Raw genomic sequence first — 21,588 nt, 5'->3', positions numbered from 1 at the left:
TGTTAAAATAGGATATAACATTCCACTTTGCCAAATACAACTCTAAATTAATTGCCGTTTTTAAGAATGAATAGAACAATGAATAAAGAGGCCAAATTTCCATGGCAATATGCTATTAATTTCAAAATCTTATATTTTGAAATATATCAAGACATTGCATTGACACTTTACATATTGAATTGCCATTAAAACTTTTGGAATAGAAAATTAAATGTCAAAATTGGATATAACATTATACTTTGCCAAATACAATTCCAAAATATATGCTAAAATAACCTAATGCATAGCCATTTGACAAATGGTAAATGGTCTCAACTTATATAGCTTGAAAAACATGCTGGTGGGAGAGGTTTGTCAACGGTGCAGTGGTATGTTCCTTATGCTTTAGTTATCTGAACTGTTTATGTGATGTTAGCATAACAGACAACTATTTAGTTTGTTGTGTAGTGTGTCACGTTAGCAAACCGTACTTCTATTCAGCCTCTAGTTTTTTTCACATTAGGCATTTTATGGTTATATAAGAAGATATGAAGAAAAAACATGGATAAGTCGCTCCGGAGTATAAGCACTATGTTTTTTTTCTTCTTCATTACGCATATTTTGGCTGGTGTGTCTTATACTCCGGAGCGACTTATAGTCCGGAAAATACGGTACACGTCCGTGTATGTACAGTACATGGATTTGAATAAGTGTGTCGGATGAGGTGGCTAAAACTTGCTTAATGATAGCTACGGCTCCACAAGCGTTAGCATTCAATAAATACTCGACTTTTACTCATGGAATCTCTCGTTTGAGCAACGAATAATTTGTAGCTCTATGTAGCAAAGCTATTTTGAAGAAAATGTTCTTGCTCCTATTAATTAACACGGTGACCGGGAGTGGTTTACTCACTTACTGGAATGCGGAAGTCGTTAGCGCATAACCCCTATTGAAATATTTCCTGATGATGGATCCACTGACCAGATGCAAGGCAATGCACCCCCTAATCACCACTGAACAGGTTGTGCCCGTAATCCTGTAAATCAAGTTGCAAATGTGAAGTGTTGTTTCAGGGTGTGTGAGCTGCTGAAACAGGAGTGTTCTCACAGAGAACCAGAAGATGTGCAGTGGAAGGCAGGCATGTACTGTGCCGCTCACATCAAAGGGGTGTGGGAGAGGGCCCAACTCTGCTCTGACGTCCTGACCGACAACATCGCAGAGGTACGTAAGAGCAAATGAATTTGACACCGTTTGAACTAGCAGTATCAAACTCAATGATGTTTTCAGAGTTTTTACATACAAACCTCACTCGACCAGTGTGTAAACTAAGAACATGAAAGTGGTAAGGAAAATCGTATCGGCACAATGACTGCTGAACATATGATATGCTGCTATTGATGTCCAATGTTGACTAAAATTTCTTTGTTTTTGTTATTTGATGTCTCATTAACCAGTTACGTCCCGACTTAGTAGCGTGCTACTTTATTTTTATTAATGAGTAATCTAATGCGTAACTATTTCCAAACAAGTATTCAGATTAAAGTAGTACTATGTAACTTGTTTACCATAATAAATCCTTTTCGTAGTCCCTCTGGGGGTAATACAAGTGTTAATGGGGTGATTGGGGGGTCTTTCATCTCCCCCTGGTGTCTCTGGCCAGAAAACCAAAATTGCAACTTCCCTGCCTACAGGTAGGTGCCACCAATACACATTAATAGAATCACGAAGAAGAAGCTAACAGGCTAAAGGGCAACGCTAACTGCGGGCTAGTGCCATTTTAACAGTATTTACAGCCAGGTTTGAATGAGGTAAATGATCTCCATTGTGTAATTGGATGTACAATATCCCTCTCTCCCTTTGTCTTTTCTGTCAGTGTAGTATTTACTCTCACAGACGATTAATGAGTGAAAAAAGTGCGTGTGACTGGAGAGGGAGGCACAGAGTGTGGATGACCTGAAACCATGCACTAACGGGCGTGGCCGCAGACCGCTATGATACCGGGTTTCAGTAGCCATCCCTGTCCGTTTGTGTAGTGCGAGCGCAATCAAACCGTGCCCTGGTCCAGCTCGGTTCCGGACTTCGGTGCTTGGATGAGGTGGGCCAGTTGCTCCAGTTGCTTTATCCAAATTTGTTCCAACTATTCAATAAGCCACAAGTTCATTGCAACTATTCCTTAATTCTGCAACTTCCACACAACTAAGTGAGTGATTTGTTTCTATCTGAGTGGTGTGTCGAGCGCCTCCGCCGCCTCAGACTGAAGCAGGGGCTGCTGCCTCTCAGTTCCTGGCACCTCATGCTCGTGTCAAGGCTGACTTTATGTGCTCCTTCCGCCCTGTGTTCGAGTCTCTCTTCTGTGCTAAGCAGCACTTTAATTTGTCGATAGGCTTTTATCTGACAGATAATGCTGCGTGTGCATTTAGATCGCTTGTGATTTGGTTTGTGTTTGAAGAGTGGAGTAAACAGATTTATCCGCAGGGCTCCGGCAAAAATAGACTTCTTGCGGATTCTCTCCGTTGCCGCTGGACGGCCTCGGTAATCGGACCGGGACTTTGCGGAGCAGTTTGAGTGTGCAACACTGGTATTGATGATTTTCTTAGATCATGGAGGCCGTACCGGACCATAACCGGATTTAATGTGAGCTGGGCATTACATTATTTAATGCTGCAAGGGTTGTTTTTATCTTCCCCTCATTAAAGGAATAGGCCACCGTTTTTACATACTAAGATATGTTCTTACCTCACTTTAGACGTGTTAATATATCCCCGTCTGGTCTTTGTCCGTGCGCTCTGTCACGCAAACGGAGCACATACGCAGCCTCTCCCACATGTCACATAGCTCCAAAAAAGCTCACGATAGAAGCTACCAAGCTCTTCCACGTGTTCCCTATTTAAATAAAGTTACGTGAAGTGTTTTCATGCGAAGTATATTTACCCAGAAATGTAGCATGTCGATTTTATAAGCAAATAAAAAGGGGGACTATATTGTGAGGCGTAATGATACGAGGAGTAAAACGTCCGCGCAGTAACTCCTAAAGGTTATTGACGGAAGTGAGCGGGGGAAGTCTTTAGGAGTTACTACGCGGACGCTGTGCTCCTCGTATCATTACGCCTCACAATATAGTCCCCCTTTTTATTTGCTTATAAAATCGACATGCTACATTTCTGGGTAAATATACTTCGCATGAAAACACTTCACGTAACTTTATTTAAATAGGGAACACGTGGAAGAGCTTGGTAGCTTCTATCGTGAGCTTTTTCGGAGCTATGTGACATGTGGGAGAGTATGTGCTCCGTTTGCCTGGCAGAGCGCGCGGACAAAGACCAGACGGGGATATATTAACTCGACTAAAGTGAGCTAAGAACATATCTTAGTATGTAAAAACGGTGGCCTATTCCTTTAAACATGCTGCTCCTCGGCTGCACATGAAAACAAACAGCTGTTGATGTAAATGGCCGCGGTTCGTTTGTGCAAGTGTGAGTGCGGGTCGTTCAGCCATTGAGCAAATGAGCTAGAGATTGGAACCCTAACACTACTTTCCCTTTTCATTTTGCTCGACAGGTGATTCGCTGTGACCATGGCAACAAGGCCAAGATGCACATCAGTAGCCTGCTGCCTCTCCCGTCCAAGCTAGAGGGCTCTTTGGCTCTGGAGTGTACCCTCTGTGACATCAGGTGACCCATGGCATGACCACTTCTAAACCTCATACTGGACCGGCGTGATTACTGTCCTGCGGTGTCAACTGCACGGCCTCGATTGTTTTTGTTATTTCTTTCCATTACACCTCTTACCCACAACCAACACATCATCGTCCGCATCATCCCAAATGAGAAGGACTTTCTCTTTCTCTTTCTCTCTATCCTTCACCTTCTCTTTCTCTCTCTCTTCCTCTCTCTCGCTCTCCCTCGCTCTCCCTCTCTCCCCCTCTCTCCCCCTCTCTCCCTCTCTCTCCCTCTCTCTCCCTCTCTCCCTCTCTCTCCCTCTCTCTCCCTCTCTCTCCCTCGCTCTCCCTCTCTCCCCCTCTCTCCCCCTCTCTCCCCCTCTCTCCCTCTCTCTCCCTCTCTCTCCCTCTCTCTCCCTCTCTCTCCCTCTCTCCTGTGCAGAGCAGGAAGCAGACAAACATCAGGCAAAGCAGACACGGGTCTGATCAAATATTCACAAAATTAACATGGTAGTCACATCTAAGTAATGATTGGATCTTTAATTACTCTCCACACTGTCCTGCTTCACTCATGCTGTAGCACTCATACTCTGTTAGTATTAACTCCAATGGAAGCTTGCTGCTGTGTTTGTAATTACAAAGAAAAGAAAATGTTGATTTTTACCATTATCGCTAATATAGTCCAAAACTTTCACAATGTCGTCAATAAGGTATCATTAAGGATTTATCAATACTACTATTATCAATACTCCTTATCGATCCAGTACTTTAACGGTAGTATTATCTGTACTTTAAAATAGAATTTAAAAATATAAAATGAATATATTTAAATTAGTGGTGGGCCGTTATCGGCGTTAACGTGCTGCGTTAACGCGAGACTCTTATCGGGCGATAAAAAAAATATCGCCGTTAATCTATTCTCAAAGCTGGGTTGGGAGCTGGGTCTATACTCTGCAAGCTATGACGACTTTCACCGTGATATTTTATGGTCAGCACACATTACACGACTTTTATGCCCAATTTCGGACGCACAGGTTAAAAAAACGTGAGTGAATATAGCGTCTCCAAAGCGACACACAGAAGCAGCGGCCAATGACAGAGTGAAAAAAAGACAGAAAAACACTGCGGCGCCTCCCTCTTTCAAAACAGCGACATAAACAACTCATCTCATGGCCACAGCCCCACACGAAACAGCCACGCACGAAACTGCTTTTATCACCAAAAGTTCATGAGAGCTTTTTCCGGCTACATTTCAACCGCGCGCGAGCAGAGTTTAACCGCGCGCGAGCAGAGTTAACCGCGCGCGAGCAGAGTTTAACCGCAGCACTTACAGAGTTTAGAGACGAACTTTCCTGCTCCTTTTCTCCGAGTCCATTAGCTTCTCTTTCTCCGCTCCCCGCTGCCCGTTTCCTTTTCTTATCAAATCCAAAGAAATACGTCCCGCATCTTCGTGTTGTCGACGTTTATCTCCATTTTGACAGAACTATCGCCAGGTTGAAGCTCGTAGTAGCTGCAGCTGCATAAGCTGCGTTGTTGTGACAGTGATCACGTGACACTGTTGACCAATCAGGAGACGCGCTCGTGTTTCCCACACTCACAAACAGAGGCCTATATTTTCTGATCTGGTAGGATGGCCCACATTACCCGTAAATAAATACTTGGGGACTCCTGCCAACTGACAACTGTCCGATGCGAGAGACTTTTTTCTTTAGCAGGTCATAGTTGCAGAAGAGGAGATTTAGTTTGTCACCAGAAAATTGATTGACACAAAGCTACTGACTGTAAACAGTTCATCAGGACCTCTTATGTAGTCGGCCTACAGTTCAAAATTAATCTAGATTAATCTAGATTAAAAAAAATAATCTATGTCCACCTCTAATTTAAAATTATAAATGTTCTAATAAATAAAGGATTTTGTCTCGTTTGTTGTGCGCCACATCGGATTGTAGCCTTGGGCTAATTTTCATTTTCATCCGTCGTCCCCCTCACACTCTCATACACATTCTCATTCATCCTGGCCTATTGTATATGTTTTTAGAGGTAAGGGAAACCATTGTACCCGGAGATACTGATGTGCATGGGAGTGCGTGCACGTGTTCATGCTGCTGTGTGGCCTGTGTGACTCCTCTTTAGTTTGGGTAGGCTATATTGTGAAAGTGTAAGCACACAGGGAACACACAGTGTTAAATGTTACACACTGTGTTCCCTGTGTGCTTACATATGGCATATTTAGCGCACCTGTCTCGCCGCATCCACGGGTGAAGAGGGAGGCACAGCGCAAGTCAACTGGAACTGGCCCATGGATTCCGCAGTCTCCTCCCTGAAGGCATTGCCTTGAAGAGACTGTGTGATGGGTGCTTAGGATCCCTGGTGATTCTGATGGCTTTGCGGGTGAGACAGGTAGAGTACAGGTAGAGCTGGTCAGGATGCTCTCTATAGTCCCTCTGTAGAAGAACCACACAGTGATGGAGCTGGTCAGGATGCTCTCTATAGTCCCTCTGTAGAAGAACCACACAGTGATGGAGCTGGTCAGGATGCTCTCTATAGTCCCTCTGTAGAAGAACCACACAGTGATGGAGCTGGTCAGGATGCTCTCTACAGTCCCTCTGTAGAAGAACCACACAGTGATGGAGCTGGTCAGGATGCTCTCTATAGTCCCTCTGTAGAAGAACCACACAGTGATGGAGCTGGTCAGGATGCTCTCTACAGTCCCTCTGTAGAAGAACCACACAGTGATGGAGCTGGTCAGGATGCTCTCTATAGTTCCTCTGTAGAAGTTGCACATAACGGAGGCTGGGACTCTGGCTCTTCTCAACTTGTGGAGAAAGAAGAGACACTGATTACTTTTCTTGACCAGTGATGTAGTGTGCATGGCCCAGGAGAGCCTCTCTGTGATGTGCACGCCCAGGAACTTAGTGCTGGTCACCCTCTCCACTGCAGCACCGTTGATTGTTAGAGGAGCATGCTGGACCCGTGCTCTTCGAAAGTCCACAACAATTTCTTTTGTCTTCTCCACATTTAGAGAGAGATTGTTCTGTGTGCACCACATGACCAGACTGCTCACTCACTCCTGTAGTTTGACTCGTCTCTGTTGCTGATGAAGCCCACCACTGTTGTGTCGTCTGCAAACTTGATGAAGAGGTTTGAGTCGTACTTTGGAGAGCAGTCATGGGTCAGCAGAGTGAACAGGAGGAGGCTTAGCACTAGGGATGGGTACCGTTCGTTTTTTTTTCCGATACCACTACTTCAACGATACCCGCTTTTCGGTTCCGGTGCCTTAATGGTACTTTTTTCAATACCTGTTTTTTTAATTCAATAAAAATAACGTGTATAAAAAAAGTACAGTTTAGGAAAAAGTCCTAAAATAGCACAGCAGAAGCTACACAGGCCGCAGCAGCGTCACCTCTAACTTTGTGTTTGGAGCAGAATTCCCATTTAAACAGTGATAAAAAGAGAGAAAGGACATTATTACCCCCTGAGCTGCAGAGACAGATCCACATCAGGCACCGTTTTCTTTCAACTAAACTTTTCTAAACACACTGCGCTGTTTGACAAAGCCAAAGCAACTTCACACTCAGAGATCTTTACATGGTGTGAGAGCTCACTCTGTTGCTAATAATTTACCAAAACTGTACCAACAATGTTTAATACAGAGTGAGAGCTCGCTTTCAACAATCTTTGACATTATCCTTGCTGCAGTTGCTTGTAAAGTCGTAAACAACAGCACGTAAGCTCCGCCTCCGTGGGTCTGACGCTAAAGGTAAAGACCTCTTTTTTGTTGTCACTGCTCTCTTTTGCTTTTTAATTTGCCTAAAAACTCAAGTTTCTTATTCAGTCCTGGCTTAGTCCTGGTTTATAACTGGATTAGTTTAGCTCTGGGTTTTACAACCGGTGTAGTCTATGTTCTGGCTCAGTCTGACACAGACCGTGGCCCTGTCATCTCTATTACAAAAGTTTAGCAAGTTATAGCTTTGCTATGCTATAAGTTATAGCTATAAAATATAGCTTTTCTTCGCTCCATTTGCGCTGAAGCGGCTCAGTATCTGCGCACACTGAGCCATTGTTGCCTAAAGACTTGCTGCGGGTCATATATTGACGTCTGGAGAAATTTTTCGATAACACCCCCGACCGGAGCTTTTCGGTCGGTTCCAAGTAGGTACTGTTTAACGGTGCCCATCCCTACTCAGCACACAGCCTTGGGGAGCCCCCGTGTTCAGTGTGATGGTTCTGGAGGACTTGCCGCCGACACGTACACTCTGTGGTCTCCCCGTCAGAAAGTCCAGCAGCCAGTTGCACAATGATGTGTTGATCCCCAGGTGGAGCAGTTTGTGTATTATAGTGTTGAATGCTGAGCTAAAGTTTAAATATGGCATGCCAACGTAGGAGTCCTTTGTTTCAAGGAGAGTGAGGGCTGTATGAAGCACAGTGAAGATGGCTTCTTCAAGTGCGATTGGACTGGTAAGCAAACTGGTGTGGTATGAGAACAGACTTGATGTGATCCATGACGAGCCGCTCGAAGCACTTCATCAGAATCGTTAAAGTAGGAGGGTGGTGACTTCTTTGGCACTGGAATGATGGTGGTTGTTTTGAGGCATATTGGCACGTATGATACCGGGTACCCATTCCTACGCCTCAGCGGGCAGCTCCACACACAAATGGCCAAACAGAGAGCTGGGATTTAATGGCAATATTGAGTATTCAATCCGTTTTTAATATTGGGGCGGCAGTGGCACAGAGAGTAGCGCGGGTCGTCTTGTGACCGGAGGCTCAGCGGTTCGAATCCCGCAGGTGGACACTGTGTCCTTGGGCAAGACACTTCACCCACCTGGCCTCCAGTGTCTGAGTTCACCGGTGTACGTATTAGCGTGTGAATGGGTAAAGAGGCGGCCGGTGGGACAGATGCAGAAGACCCCGCAGAAGCACTGGATGCCACGGCTCTGTGACACTGGACACAATATGTGGCGGCCGGTGTTTCTTTGGCACCACCACAAATGAGTCTAAATGCCCAGATGAAATGTTCAGATCCTGACTTTTCACAAGTTTTTGATGGTCATTTATTTCAGTTCTGTTCATCACAGAGCCCCCAAAATCACACATAACATGTATTAGAGTGTGTAGTTTCGTAATAATATTTTTTCTTTTACGTTTTTGGCAGTTAAGGTGTTAAGAAATGTGTAGTGCTTGTTGATATCAGATTGAAAATACACTGACCCTCCCGACCCTTCTCTAATGTCCTCCACCAAGACAAATGTGCATCTCCTCTAAAGCCTGCCTGTGTGTTGTTGGTCAGACCTGCAGGAGGCCGATCCACATGGACTGGGACCGCCTGTGACTTCATCTCCTACTACCTGAGTGGAGCTTCAGCCTTGCTAACAGCTAAGGTTTGTGTGAGTGCCCACTGAGCCGAACATTAGCACCTATGAACATAAATCCATCTCGTGTGTCCAGGAGGTGAGTGAGGAGCGCCCTGTGGCCGTCACCCTGTCCTGTTCCAACTCCACAGGCCAGCTCATCAGCATCGCAGACTCTCTGGTGAGCCAAGGCCTGGCCCTGCGCAAGAGGAAGCCCCAGTCTGAGTGAGTCAACAATCAAAACAGTCTATGGTGCCGCTTCATTCTGTGGAAGGATATTCCTCACAGTGTGGCACTGTTTTATTCAAATTTACTATGTCAATATCTCCAAAATGCATGAAGTTACAGATGAGACATTCATGCAACATTAAAATAAATCTGGCTTTAATTTCCTATTTTAATACAGAGTTGTACTGGTATTAAGAGTAGTAGTAGGGAGTAAATACTTCTTACCACTCCAACCTGTCTTCCTAAATCTTTCAGAACTTGCATCCAATCCATCGTGGATTTGAGCTGCGTTTACGATCACCCATTTGTAGAAGTTGTAGTGAATCTCGGCTTTTTCGCAGATGGTTTTAGTTTTCCATCAGAAATTGTTGAAAATGATTTTAATCCATTATTCCTTTCTTTAATGCTTCATTGTTGCCATTCATTCACATTCTGATCTGTTGTGCGGTGTTGGCATGATACCATGTGCTTGTACTTGTAGCCCAACTCTTCACTGTGGTCCCCATACCAGTGTTCATTACCACTTGATGTGTGGAGAATGCAGATCAACAGTCATTGTCAGTCTGCTTGCAGGACAATGAGACAGACCACAGTGGACGACTTTTTAGATCGGTGCAAAAAATCCTTTCTCCAGATGAACATTTCAAAAAAAGACATGGTAATAGACTGTGTGCACCTACAAATACCTTAGAACGGTCCTAAACAGCAAACTTAGGGAAGTTGACTCTGTTTATTACCTGACCGATATGGATTTTTGGGGTCCGCTATAAGGACTGTAGAGCACGCTGATGGCCGATATAATTACCGATAAATTCCTCTTCAGAAAATTAAAGAAAATTGCAGATTGTTCCAATAATAATCCTGTAAAATGTGTCAGTGTTGAACTGTGACAGCAGGGGGCACTGTATGAGGGGCATAGGGCTGATTTATTCAGGACATTCATGTTTAGTAAGGAGCTTGTTTTAAAGAGAAAAATCAATAGATTTCAAAACAAAAAACAGCAAGTCTGTGTCTCTTATGTTTCAAAAGGTCAGCAATATAGAATTCCTGAAATATGGTCTGAGGTGTTCTAACTTTTAAAGGAATAGGCCACCGTTTTTACATACTGAGATATGTCCTTACCTAACCTTAGACGAGTTAATATATACCCGTCTGGTCTTTGTCCATGATACGAGGAGCACAACGTATTGGTTATTGACGGAAGTGAGCGGGGGAAGTCTTTAGGAGTTACTGTGCGGACGTTTTGCTCCTTGTATCATTACGCCTCACAATATAGTCCCCCTTTTTATCTGCTTATAAAATCGACATGTTACATTTCTGTGTAAATATACTTCGCATGAAAACACTTCACGTAACTTTATTTAAATAGGGAACACGTGGAAGAGCTTGGTAGCTTCTATCGTGAGCTTTTTTGGAGCTATGTGACATGTGGGAGAGGCTGCGTATGTGCTCCGTTTGCCTGGCAGAGCGCACGGACAAAGACCAGACGGGTATATATTAACTCTTCTAAGGTTAGGTAAGAACATATCTCGGTATGTAAAAACGGTGGCCTATTCCTTTAACCGTTTTTCAGTGCAATGTGTCTCAGCTTCAGAGGTCTTCGAAGTTTTGGGAGGCTCAGTTTAAAGCTCTGACGCTCTCACTTTCTGTCCCATAGATATCGGCCTTTTATCTGCATTAGATATAGTAATTGTAAAATACCCAAATATCAGATATATTGCCCGGGATCTAACTGTTAAATTAAAAATAAATAAATAAATAAAGTCCTCAAATTTCCTTAAAATTTAAGAAGCATTGAATTGGATTCATCTGCCAATAAATCAAAATTTCTTGGAAAATTCTTACATTATTCAAGCATTTTCACAGTATAAGTTGATTTAGACCAAAATATGGTCTAAAACATTCAGCTGCTGTTTTGACCACATATGTTTTTGCTCAAAAGTCTCCAATTCTTTTTGAATTGTCAGAAAATCTTCTAAAATGAAATATGCAGCGGTTTTTTTTTTTTTTTTGTCCCTGGGTTGTGGTATTGGCATGTAGTATGGTGATCCATGTGTCAGACACAGACCAGAGAACTCTGATCACCCTAGTTGTACTCGAGTAGTTGTTAAAATATTGACACATTCTTCACCTCGGTAAGCTGTTTAGTCTTATGAAGGAAGATCTTGATTTTGTTTTGCAGTATTTCCAGTCCAGACTCCGAGAACCCAAAGGAAGCTACACACACCAAGACTCTGCCTAATGGGCGAGACGGAGATGGACACAGCTCTACCCCCTCTACTTCCTCTACTCTCAGCGCTCCCAGTGCTCTCAGCACTCTCAATACTCCCAGTTCTCTCAGTACCCCCAGTTCTCTCGATTCTCTGAGTGCTCTCAGTGCTCCCTTTACTCCCGGTCTGCTCTATACTCCTGGCTCAACAAGTCTCCAGATGGGTGCTCGCCCCACACCTTCCCCGCGCTCCTTTGGCACCACAGAAATGGTGAGGAAGCACACACATCCATATCACATCATGTGAAGAAAAGGTGGCTTATCTGATTTTGGGCTGCCCCCTGCCCAAAAACCCTTGTGACTAGGTGTGTTAATGGTTAACCGATCGATTAAAAGCATTTCGTCTGGTTTCATTTGCTGTTGCTTTGCACACACTACAGGTATGGTAGGTACAGCATGTTTATCCTAGTGCGGTCAATGGCTTAAAATATTTCATCTCATAATTGTCATTGTTAACTCGCAATTAATCACAAATTAATGGCACATTTAGTTTTGTAAATGTCCATTGAATTATCATTTAAAGAATATTAAAGGGATAATTCAGGATTTTTGACATAGGGCCTCATTTAATTTTGTTTCATTTCTTTATCCAGGGTGTTTTCTGGAGATTTTTTTTTTTTGTAATTCATGCAATTCTTGTATTGGAAGAGTTACGTGGCGCTAGGCTAGTGCAAGGCTAGTGCATTTCTACGGTATCAGCAAGCCTGCATTAAAAACAGGCAAATCACTTATAACACCAGACTGACCATATAAATGTTTGTGTCGATAGAATAATTTTTGGAACATAACTGACCTTGCATCACATGATCGCATTTTGAGGGACTATTTTCTAGCAGATCACTCCGCCGCTGCATAGCTTATACAAGCACGAAGCTGATGCTGCTCAAATATAAGGTATTTTAAATGCAAAATGGTTTAAATTATTCTATCGACACAGACATTTATATGGTTAGTCTGGTGTTATGATTTGCCTCAGGTGCTCTGTGGAGCGGATCAGACTGTTTTTAAGCCTAGCCTTGCATTAGCCTAGCGCCACGAAACTCCTCAAACATAAGAACTGCTTGAATTACAAAAAAGTATCTCCAGAAATTAGCAACACTCTGGATAACTAGGAAATGCTTTGTGCTGTACCAGTTCAGTACACACTACACTTTTTTCATGCTGGATTCTGCTATTATTCTCAGTCGTGCCGAGTCTTCCCGAGTTTTGACTTGTCAGAGGCAGTCGCCCAGTCTCGTGTGTCATAGTGTGTGTTCACAACTGGACTCGCGCTCGAATCATGTAATGTGGGCGGCAGAAAGACGCAACCAAACCAAACCAAAACCTCAGGCGCAGGAAATCAAACATTTTTGAGTTTTCTGAAACGTGGGTGATTTTAGCATTCCAAAATGGACACATAGAATACAGAACGACACCACAGGCCAGCTAACTCCCTTTGCACACACAGTGCACAGGGAGTTAGACCAGGCAGCTGCTTCTCTCCACTGTCTCCTCCGTCTCCTTTTCTTATTAAATCCACTGGAAATACGTCCTGCTTCTTTGTGTCGCCCACTTTTATTTTCATTTGAGAGAACTATAAACCAGTTCAGGACTCGAACCTGCAGCACTAAACTGTGTTGTGCCGACAGTGATCACATGACACTGTTGACCAATCGGGACACGTGTTTTCCAGGCTCACAAACAGAAGCCTAGCTGATGAGGTTTTCAGTCGTTTAGTGCGGACCCCAAAATCTTTTATGACTGAAAATATGGCGTAGTCTGTGCTCAGCCTAGCAGTGGCCACAGCTGATAAAAAAAACTATAAGCCAAGTCACAAACAATGGAATAAATAATAGCACGATGAAAGAATTGACGCAGGTAAATAATTGATATCAATATGAAACCTCTGCTGTAAATTACTGACAGAGCAGAGAAAATGTTTTAGTTTTCTGTCATTTGTTTCTAAATTGCCAGAGTTTAGATTTTGTTGCTGAAAACAATATATACAATGTATATGTAAATAAATGTCACATATACGTCATTATTATTATATAGCTTCTTATTAATTAATTATTATTTATAAAACATATTGGTTACTAAGAATTTGAATTCGCTGTTCATGAAAAAAAAAAATCATCATTAATAACATTTGTCTGAAAAAAATGTACAAAATATTGAGTCCAAGCCTGTAAAGTTTGAAGTCTGTAGGAGCTGCTCAAGTGATGGGATCGTTGAATGTACGGAAAACAAACCTAGTTTTGAGAAAAGCGGCCCTGAGGTTTTGTAACCGTGTGCACGTGCAGTAGAACATGTCTGTGTTCTTTCACACGGGAGGCTCCCAGAAAGGACATGACCATATTTGGATTATAGGGTCATCTCGGGCGCAGGACTTGTGGATGTAAAGTATGTCATTATTTATGAATGTGCGAGGGAAAAGCGATGTTGTAGATACTTCCTGGATATCTCCGCCTCATGACAAAAAGTCATAAAATAATCATTGTATGCAAGTTTTGTCTGTTTTATTCTTTCACATAAATGAAAAATGAAATAAGATGTTAAGGGAGTAAACTAGCTAAAAATTACACTGAAAAATCAATGTTTTCGTGTCTCGCTTTAACCCACAGGGATTTTATGATGTCTTTATTTTCCTTCTTACACAGTGGACAACTGCTTCAATATTGTCCAAATATGAGATCTTTCTTATAATAATTTATTGTTATATAATATAAAAGGAGGTGTGAAGAAAAGGAATAAGAAGAGGAACAAATGGGTTGTTTAAGCACTGCACACCTACATGTTTCTGTTTTAGGTTGGACTGTAATTGTACATGACTGTTTTGTAGATTAAAACCCAGTTGTATGAAGCCCCTGAGCTGCCCTGCCCTGGACACATGCTCATGACAGTATCTGCCGTTGGAGAAGATGGAACTATTTATGCCCGCACTGAAACCGCAGGTCAGACAATCAGCCAGGTCTCACAATCATATGCCAATTTTGTTGCCATTAATTGTAGAACTGCGTTGACACTGTGCCACAGTGAAGGACACAGAGGAAGGAGAAATATTAGTCTTTCGCTCTTGGCTCTTATTTAACACTTTCACATGAAAGTTGCATCCCAGGCCTGCTATAATAAATGACAGTTAAACATGAGTCAGGTCAAGGCGAGTGCCTCAGCCGGTGCAGCTGTCCTCTCTGCTCCTTTTCTCCTCCTTTTAATCGCTCCTTATTTACTGTTATTGACTGCCATCAGGCCAAAACCGTGAGAAAAGCCACAGGTCGCTCATGCTATTTTGGTGTTTTTAATGTGTAAAGCACTTTGCTTTATAACCTTATATGAAAAGCGTCATATGAATGAAGTTTGTATTATTATCAGCAGGGATATCAGTTGAAAAAAATGTCAGTCAGATGGAAATGTTTTGCTTTAACCTTTGCTTTACTTAAAGCAGTGGTTGGTGGTGGTTGCCGCTGATTGACAGCCTCACTTACATCAGTGCCCCAGGGCAGCTGTGGCTACAATAGTAGCTTGCCACCATTAAGTATGGAGTGAATGAATAATGCAATGTAAAGCATCTTTTAGTGTCCAGAAAAGTGCTATATAAAACCAACGCATCGTCATAGACATGACTGTGGCGGCTTCAGGGGCAGGCGCTTAAAAGCGGAAGAATTTGCGAGGAACAAATTTCTTGACCCTGGCGCTGACAACAACACAATAAAGAAAACTGCTGCTGCGCGGCACTAAACGGTTTGGAGAAATAGGGGAAATACGGATACTTTATTTCGAACTGCTCTATCCCTCCACAAAAGCATAAACGGCACAGAGGCAGGTGATCTGATCTTCCATACGGAGGTAAACCCACAGATTTAGATTAACTTAGATGAATAAATATAAAAGGAATAAAATACAGGGCTGCAAACTTTCAGCGAAATTTGCCATTTTGATCTTGAAAAAGGTCATCCATGTGAATCGTGCCAGTAAATAAATCTTCTGTCTTACTAAAAGAACCATCTTCAATAGCTTGAACTGTGGCCCTCACAAATGTATCATAAAAAAACAATTGCCAATAAGCAAACATTCCAAACTGGTATACTGAAAATGAAGTGCTTTCTGCACATGCTCTCCTTTCTCGGTCATACATGATGATTTTTAAACATTAAGCTTTCTCAAATTCAAGGAAATGATGTCTGCAATACAGATGGAACAGATTCGCATGGACAATATGGACAGACAACATAGATTTGAGACTATCTGGAGGCCCTTTCAGCCTCAGTGCTTTTGTGTGAATAGATCGTGTGTGACTGTGTGCAGAGCGTCAGTTCAAAGTTCTGAAGGGGAGGATCCAACAGAGCATCAAGTTTAACCCCTGTCTGAAGATGTACACGTGGAAGACAGTTCAGGGCTGTCTGATCAATGGGGCCGACATGCTGTTGTACAGGGGCCAGAGGCTGGAGGTGCTGGGAGGCCACATCAAGGTCAGCTCCAACAGTCCACTCACTCGCACTCTCTAACACGTGGAACAGGACTGCAACACTACACTTTCTGCTTTATAGTGCTCAAGTCACTTCCAATTTAGCTCTTATTCTCAAGCCATGTTATTTTTATAGCACAGTTTAAAAATAAGACGGTTCCAAAATGCTGCATATAGTTTATATTTTTTGCCCTGCCATTCACCAGTGTCTCGCTTTAACAGGGCGTCGACAGCTCCTAAAAAGCTCCAGAAAATGCCTCTATCTCCATCTCCTGCTAAACTTAATCCTTTCTTCACAAAGTAAAACACTCGCCATAGCTTCAGTACAGCCACATGGGCCATGTTTTTTTTTTCTTCTCTTGAAACAGCTGTGCAGCAAAGGGGAGCTTGAGGAGGGGGTGGGAGGACTTTTGCTTGAAATACACCTATTAGATATTTCATTCAGCTGTTATTAAAGATATGTTTGACATTATTAGCAGAATAGCTGCTTTAAACAGCTGCTCTCTGGCCCATTTCTGGACCTCAGGTTTTACTACACGACACCTAATCAGGTAGGTTTCTGTGGTGTTGGATCCTGAACTTGGATCACAGCATGGTGGGCCTGTGCTGGTGTGTGCAGGTGCAGTACATAGATCTGGGCCATGTTGAGACCATCCCGGTGATCCACGTTCAGCCGCGGCTGCTGTGCGAGGACATACCCCAGCTGTGTGTGCCCTGTCAGCTGCACGCCATCTCCCCGGTAAGTCTCTGACCCACAGCACTGACAGCAGAGAGGTGAAGTCTGACCAGTCCTGTGCATGTGCAGGTGGGAGGGCACTGGCAGAGAGACGCCGTGGCTCTCATCACGGAGCTGCTTCTGAACCGCTCGGTGGACGTGCACGTTCTGGTAATGCTTAGTCTCTGTGCAGATGTGCAGACGTCTGATCCGTTACTAAACACAGTGAGTCTGTGGTGTGCAGGAGCTGCCCGCCGACCCCCGAGGACTCCTGACTGTGGACATATTTCTGGATGGAATGAGCATCCGCAGGATCATGAGTGAATACCACCACGGCTCCCTGGACCAGGTGTCCCTGTCATCCCCGGTAAGGCTGCCCTAGTCATCACAACACATTTCTGATGTAACAAATCCACCACAAAGGCTCCAATAAGATCATTACACGACCTTAACGTCTGTTTGGGGATTTTAAAGATAATGCGATGGACAGGTGTGGTGTGGTGTGTGGGTAGCTCCTAACAGTAGTGTGTTGTTCAGGGAACCAGTCTCATAGACCCGGCCCTTCTGGACGACTGGGACCTCAACACTGAGGTAAAGCCAATTCTATGGCACTTTGTTGCTTCTTCAACTTGGTGTCAACTCAAATGGATTTACAAGCGACAGGTTTTCATTCCCTTCACAAACCTAGGTTACCAAATGTATCACTGTCCTGATTGAAATGTTTTCTGATTTGTCTGAGTCGTGTTCCTCAGCACAGTGACAGTCGCGTGTTGTTGTGAAGGGTCTGCTAGAGGAGGAGATGCTGCCGGGCTCCTTCATCTACCCTGAGCTGCCTCCTGAAGGAGAGGACTTTCCCGTCAGAGTCAAGCACCTGTGGACGCCCAACGAGGTCCGCCCTGTCACCTGACACACTCGTTTTCATACCACTCCATATCACTCATTTAAATGGTTGCTGTCTTATGCAGCATGGGGGATTAGCCCAGGACAAATTTCCTACCAGTGGGACCATAACGTTGATTTTATCTTATTGAATCATTATTTAAGCACTATGATACACGAGGTAGGGCTGAACGATCTGGACAAAATCATGCCAGATATCTCGATCGATGTGATACGATAGAACTGCAGGTTTGGTGAAAACCAAGCAGTTTTCAGAAAAATAAAAACAATAATAAAAATAAAAACAATACAAATGCAGTTTTACTGACGAGCTCACTGCCAGTCATCAATATTAACATAAGGTCACCAATAGGCCTAAATCTGCTGCTTCACAATAAAGCTCTCTCAGCGGCTGGAACATTGACGGCTTTTATTTTGTCACTTCACTACTATTACCGGAACACTAAGGTCGATGTCACTGCAGGTTTCTGTAGTTTTGCTTTGCCGTGAACTTTGATTACATGTTTGCAGCTGTTCCTGTGGCCTCTGGAGGGAATGAGCGATGTGGAGATAAACGGAGAGACTCTGGACGAGGCGCTGGACAGGGTCAACGCCTCCATCGAGAGCCTACCTCGACTGGACTGCTTCCCCTTCGGTAACTCACGCTCTTAGTCCTTTAACAATAACACTTGAGAGTGTGAACTTCATTGTGTTGTAAAACCACAATGACTGAAGCATGTGAACTGCCTGGTAGTGTGTAAATGGTACAGACACACTTTACTAACCACTGTCCGGGGCGAGTTTACACTTTAGGGGGTTTTGGGGTTCTCCCTCAGAACATTTTTAATCGAACATATGTCATTTCCTGTAATTTGACGCATTTTAGATTAACTAATTACATCGCAACATAATTGTAAAAATACATATATTCAAAATGAGACATTATTGGTTATAGCAATTTATAAGATGCTCATCAGATTGTGGCATAATTCTATTTTTATATTTCAAGTATATTCGCTGCTCAGGGCATGTTTTTGGTCGACCATGAAAATCTTTGGCAGCCCTACTTGTCACCGAACAAATGAAATCAACTTTATTTTCATACAATTATATATGATCAAATGAAAAAGTATGTGAACACTTTGGAATTTCGCACATTTCTGCCTAAATTGTTCATAAAATGTGGTCTGATCTTCATCCAAATCATAAGAATGATTAAACAGTGTCTGCTTAAACTAACACCACCCAAACATTTACATTTGATCATATTTGGATTGGCCATAACCGTGTTTGTGCAGGGGGGCCGTGCCTGGCGGAGTACAGCGATGGCAAATACTACCGAGCTAAGATCATGGACATCAGCAGCGTGGAGCCGCTCCGCCTCCTGGTGCAGCACGTGGATTACGGCTCTGACGACACGCTGGCCACCGCTAAGTAACCGCTGTGACACGGCTGACCTCCCACACGCTGACCACTGACCCGTGTTTCTGTCCAGGCTGCGACGCATCCCCCATCACCTCCTCCTCTTCCCCACCTGCGCTCTCAAGGTCAAGGTGGCCGGCTTCAAGGCTCCGTCGGTGAACAGGCAGGAGGACATGCTGCCGTACAGTCCGGAGTGGAGCGTCCGCGCTGCCATGAACATGATCGACCTGCTGCACGGGTGCATCAGCGCCACCGTGGTGGTACGAGCTCACACTACACCACAGCCTTTTCTCTCTTCAAACCCAAAAGGAGCACGAATATGACAAAGACATCTAATCTAACTCAAAAGATACAAAGATTTTTCCATAGGAATTTTGGATCTTGTTTAGATTTTAAATATGCTAGTTTTTAATGAAATAATGTGAGTAAAGTGTGGAGTCTTATGGAGCCAAAAATCAATATTACTACATTGACTTCTCTCTGCCATTTGGAAATCACGTTGTGTCGTATGATATAAAATTGCAAATCTGCATAATTGTTCAGCCCTAGGAGCGACTAAAGTGAAGATGTTAAAGAGTTCGCTGTGTATATTTGTCCTGTCTTTAGCCGCTGCCGTCTCCCACAAAGGAAATGACCATATTGTTGTTAATATGATGACGTCACACGACTCGTCGACTCTTCATCGACTTTCTTGACTATAAAGTTGACTTCTAAAAATCATTCAGGCCCTAATGCGTATGTGCTACTGCATCGATCACTCACACATACAGATAACACAACCTACACAAAAACGTGAACTAGGCCTGTGTTTGTGTACTTTCCAAAATACTAAGACGCCCCATCCATGAGTCTCAGTCCATAAACATTTCTATAATATTTTTATATTGCTGGACATTTTGACTCTGCTGCTTCATGGCACTTCACGTACACAAATTCTCTCACTCAACAGCCTCGCCCACACTCACCTTTAGTGTCCTGGTCCAGCCGAAGCTTCATTAGTCTTGTATGAAGAAAAGCAGCACTTTGAATGTTCACTCTGTGTAATAGTCCATACGTTCTGTTTTCTGCCCCTGCTCCAACTGCGTCATGGACCCTCACAAACCTGTCCTCACCGTTAATTATAATAGATCCATGGTCCTGACCTATAGAATGTAGGAAAACACCACACTATTTCCTCACGTGTGCCATAATCGGGGCCAGTCTCCGCCTACAGGACCCGTAAATACAGCTGCTCTTGAACATAGGTTAGTCCTCAGAGCACACGCAACACAAGCTGCTGTGGCTTCGCTTACCCAAGCTGCTCACACACTGCAAAATGAAGCTGCCTGTAAGCTGGCAGTTCCACCAATGGCCACTAGAGTGTAGTAAAGGGCACAGTGTCTCAAGGAGGCATTTGAGACCATTGGATAGTAACGTTTTTTCTTTTTAAGATTTGATTGGGCAACTACTGCTTGCTCTGCTGTATGGACGGCACGACACTGGCACACGCGTGTGCACGTACATGCCGTAGTGTGCGCTGTTTGTGGAAAAATAGACTTCACCCGGAACTCCTCCGCGGGTTAGCGGCAGCAGCTCAGGGGAGTTTTGAATGTTTTACCAAACCCTGCACTCTGGTGCGACACAATTCAGCGAACGCATCCATGAGAGCCCAAGCGTCGCAGAGGTGGAGAAGCAGGAAATGTTGTCTGCAGTAAAGACTTCCTTGTGTAAACAGGAATGTTGTGCCCATAATGCTCTGCAGGACGGCGGTATAAACAGTGGTAATGTGTTGTGTGTTGCAGGCGCGGGAGCCGGAGCTCACGGTCCGCCTGTACGATGACGATGGACAGCCTGTGCACATGCCTCTGGTCAGCAGCGGCCTGGCAGAACTGGACTGACCCCACACTGGACTTGATTACGTTTCCTTTGTGACTCATTGTTCTGGGGTTTGAGTTGACGTCACCCGTGTTAGCCTGAAGTGATTTTACATTTTGCAAAGGTTTCTCTCAGTTTTCCTTTACATATTTGATTTTACTGAAGAAAATAGAGTTGTGCTCCAGGTTGTTCCCAGTTAGTGCCCTGTTAGAGAGAATAAAGAAGGATCAAGTGTGACTGTGCACGTGTCTGATTTCACTAATACGCTTTCATTATAGCAGCACCAGCAGCCCGGGGTCCGGCCCTGCAATCAACCACTTGGCTCTAACAGGTCCAAATATGTACAATGGGAAACTTTCTTCATCTCAGTCAGTAGGACTTTCCTGATGGAAAAAAAGGTCAAAGGCAAAGAAAAGGCGGGAGAGCGTTGATCGTGCCTCCAAAGGGCCATGAAGGACAGATCTCCATCCTCACTCTGCTCTGAAACCAAGAGATGTTTGAATTGTGCGCGCAGTGAATCCCAAACACACCTTATTAGTTTGGACCATTGTCTTGTTTTGTTTCTGTGGACTTTAGCAGCAGCTCTTAACCTGTGAGATCAGACTGACATTGACTTTTAACAATTAACTGTTGTAACGATGGTAATGGCCAAAAACAATCAACTGTCACATGACTGAGAACGGACAAATCAAATAACTCGACCAAAATGACGGACTGAGAATGGTCTGTATCTTTTCCCAGCCCTAATTTACAGCGAGTTTGTCATTTTCAGAACACGGGCAAAAACAT

General features: G+C 43.7%; 1 protein-coding gene across 1 annotated transcript in view; it reads left to right on the top strand.

The window, feature by feature from the left end:
• The window catches only part of rnf17 (ring finger protein 17), a gene marked incomplete at its 5' end in the record, with an annotated part of 72,600 nt that extends 51,760 nt beyond the window's left edge, over positions 1-20,840 (top strand). Inside the window, 16 exons of the mRNA XM_079563749.1 lie at positions 1,053-1,200; positions 3,538-3,650; positions 8,928-9,018; positions 9,086-9,213; positions 11,399-11,696; positions 14,307-14,418; positions 15,770-15,933; positions 16,549-16,668; positions 16,735-16,815; positions 16,889-17,011; positions 17,182-17,235; positions 17,426-17,533; positions 18,055-18,178; positions 18,822-18,957; positions 19,019-19,205; positions 20,727-20,840. Of these exons, the coding sequence (XP_079419875.1) occupies positions 1,053-1,200; positions 3,538-3,650; positions 8,928-9,018; positions 9,086-9,213; positions 11,399-11,696; positions 14,307-14,418; positions 15,770-15,933; positions 16,549-16,668; positions 16,735-16,815; positions 16,889-17,011; positions 17,182-17,235; positions 17,426-17,533; positions 18,055-18,178; positions 18,822-18,957; positions 19,019-19,205; positions 20,727-20,822 (2,083 nt within the window). The 3' untranslated portion in view covers positions 20,823-20,840. The remainder of the gene's footprint in view (positions 1-1,052; positions 1,201-3,537; positions 3,651-8,927; positions 9,019-9,085; positions 9,214-11,398; positions 11,697-14,306; positions 14,419-15,769; positions 15,934-16,548; positions 16,669-16,734; positions 16,816-16,888; positions 17,012-17,181; positions 17,236-17,425; positions 17,534-18,054; positions 18,179-18,821; positions 18,958-19,018; positions 19,206-20,726) is intronic.
• Positions 20,841-21,588: the final 748 nt, after the last annotated feature.

The sequence above is a fragment of the Gobius niger genome, assembly GCF_951799975.1.
Source record: "Gobius niger genome assembly, chromosome: 9".
NCBI classification, from domain to species: domain Eukaryota; kingdom Metazoa; phylum Chordata; class Actinopteri; order Gobiiformes; family Gobiidae; genus Gobius; species Gobius niger.
This window is presented reverse-complemented; position numbering and strand designations above follow the sequence as displayed.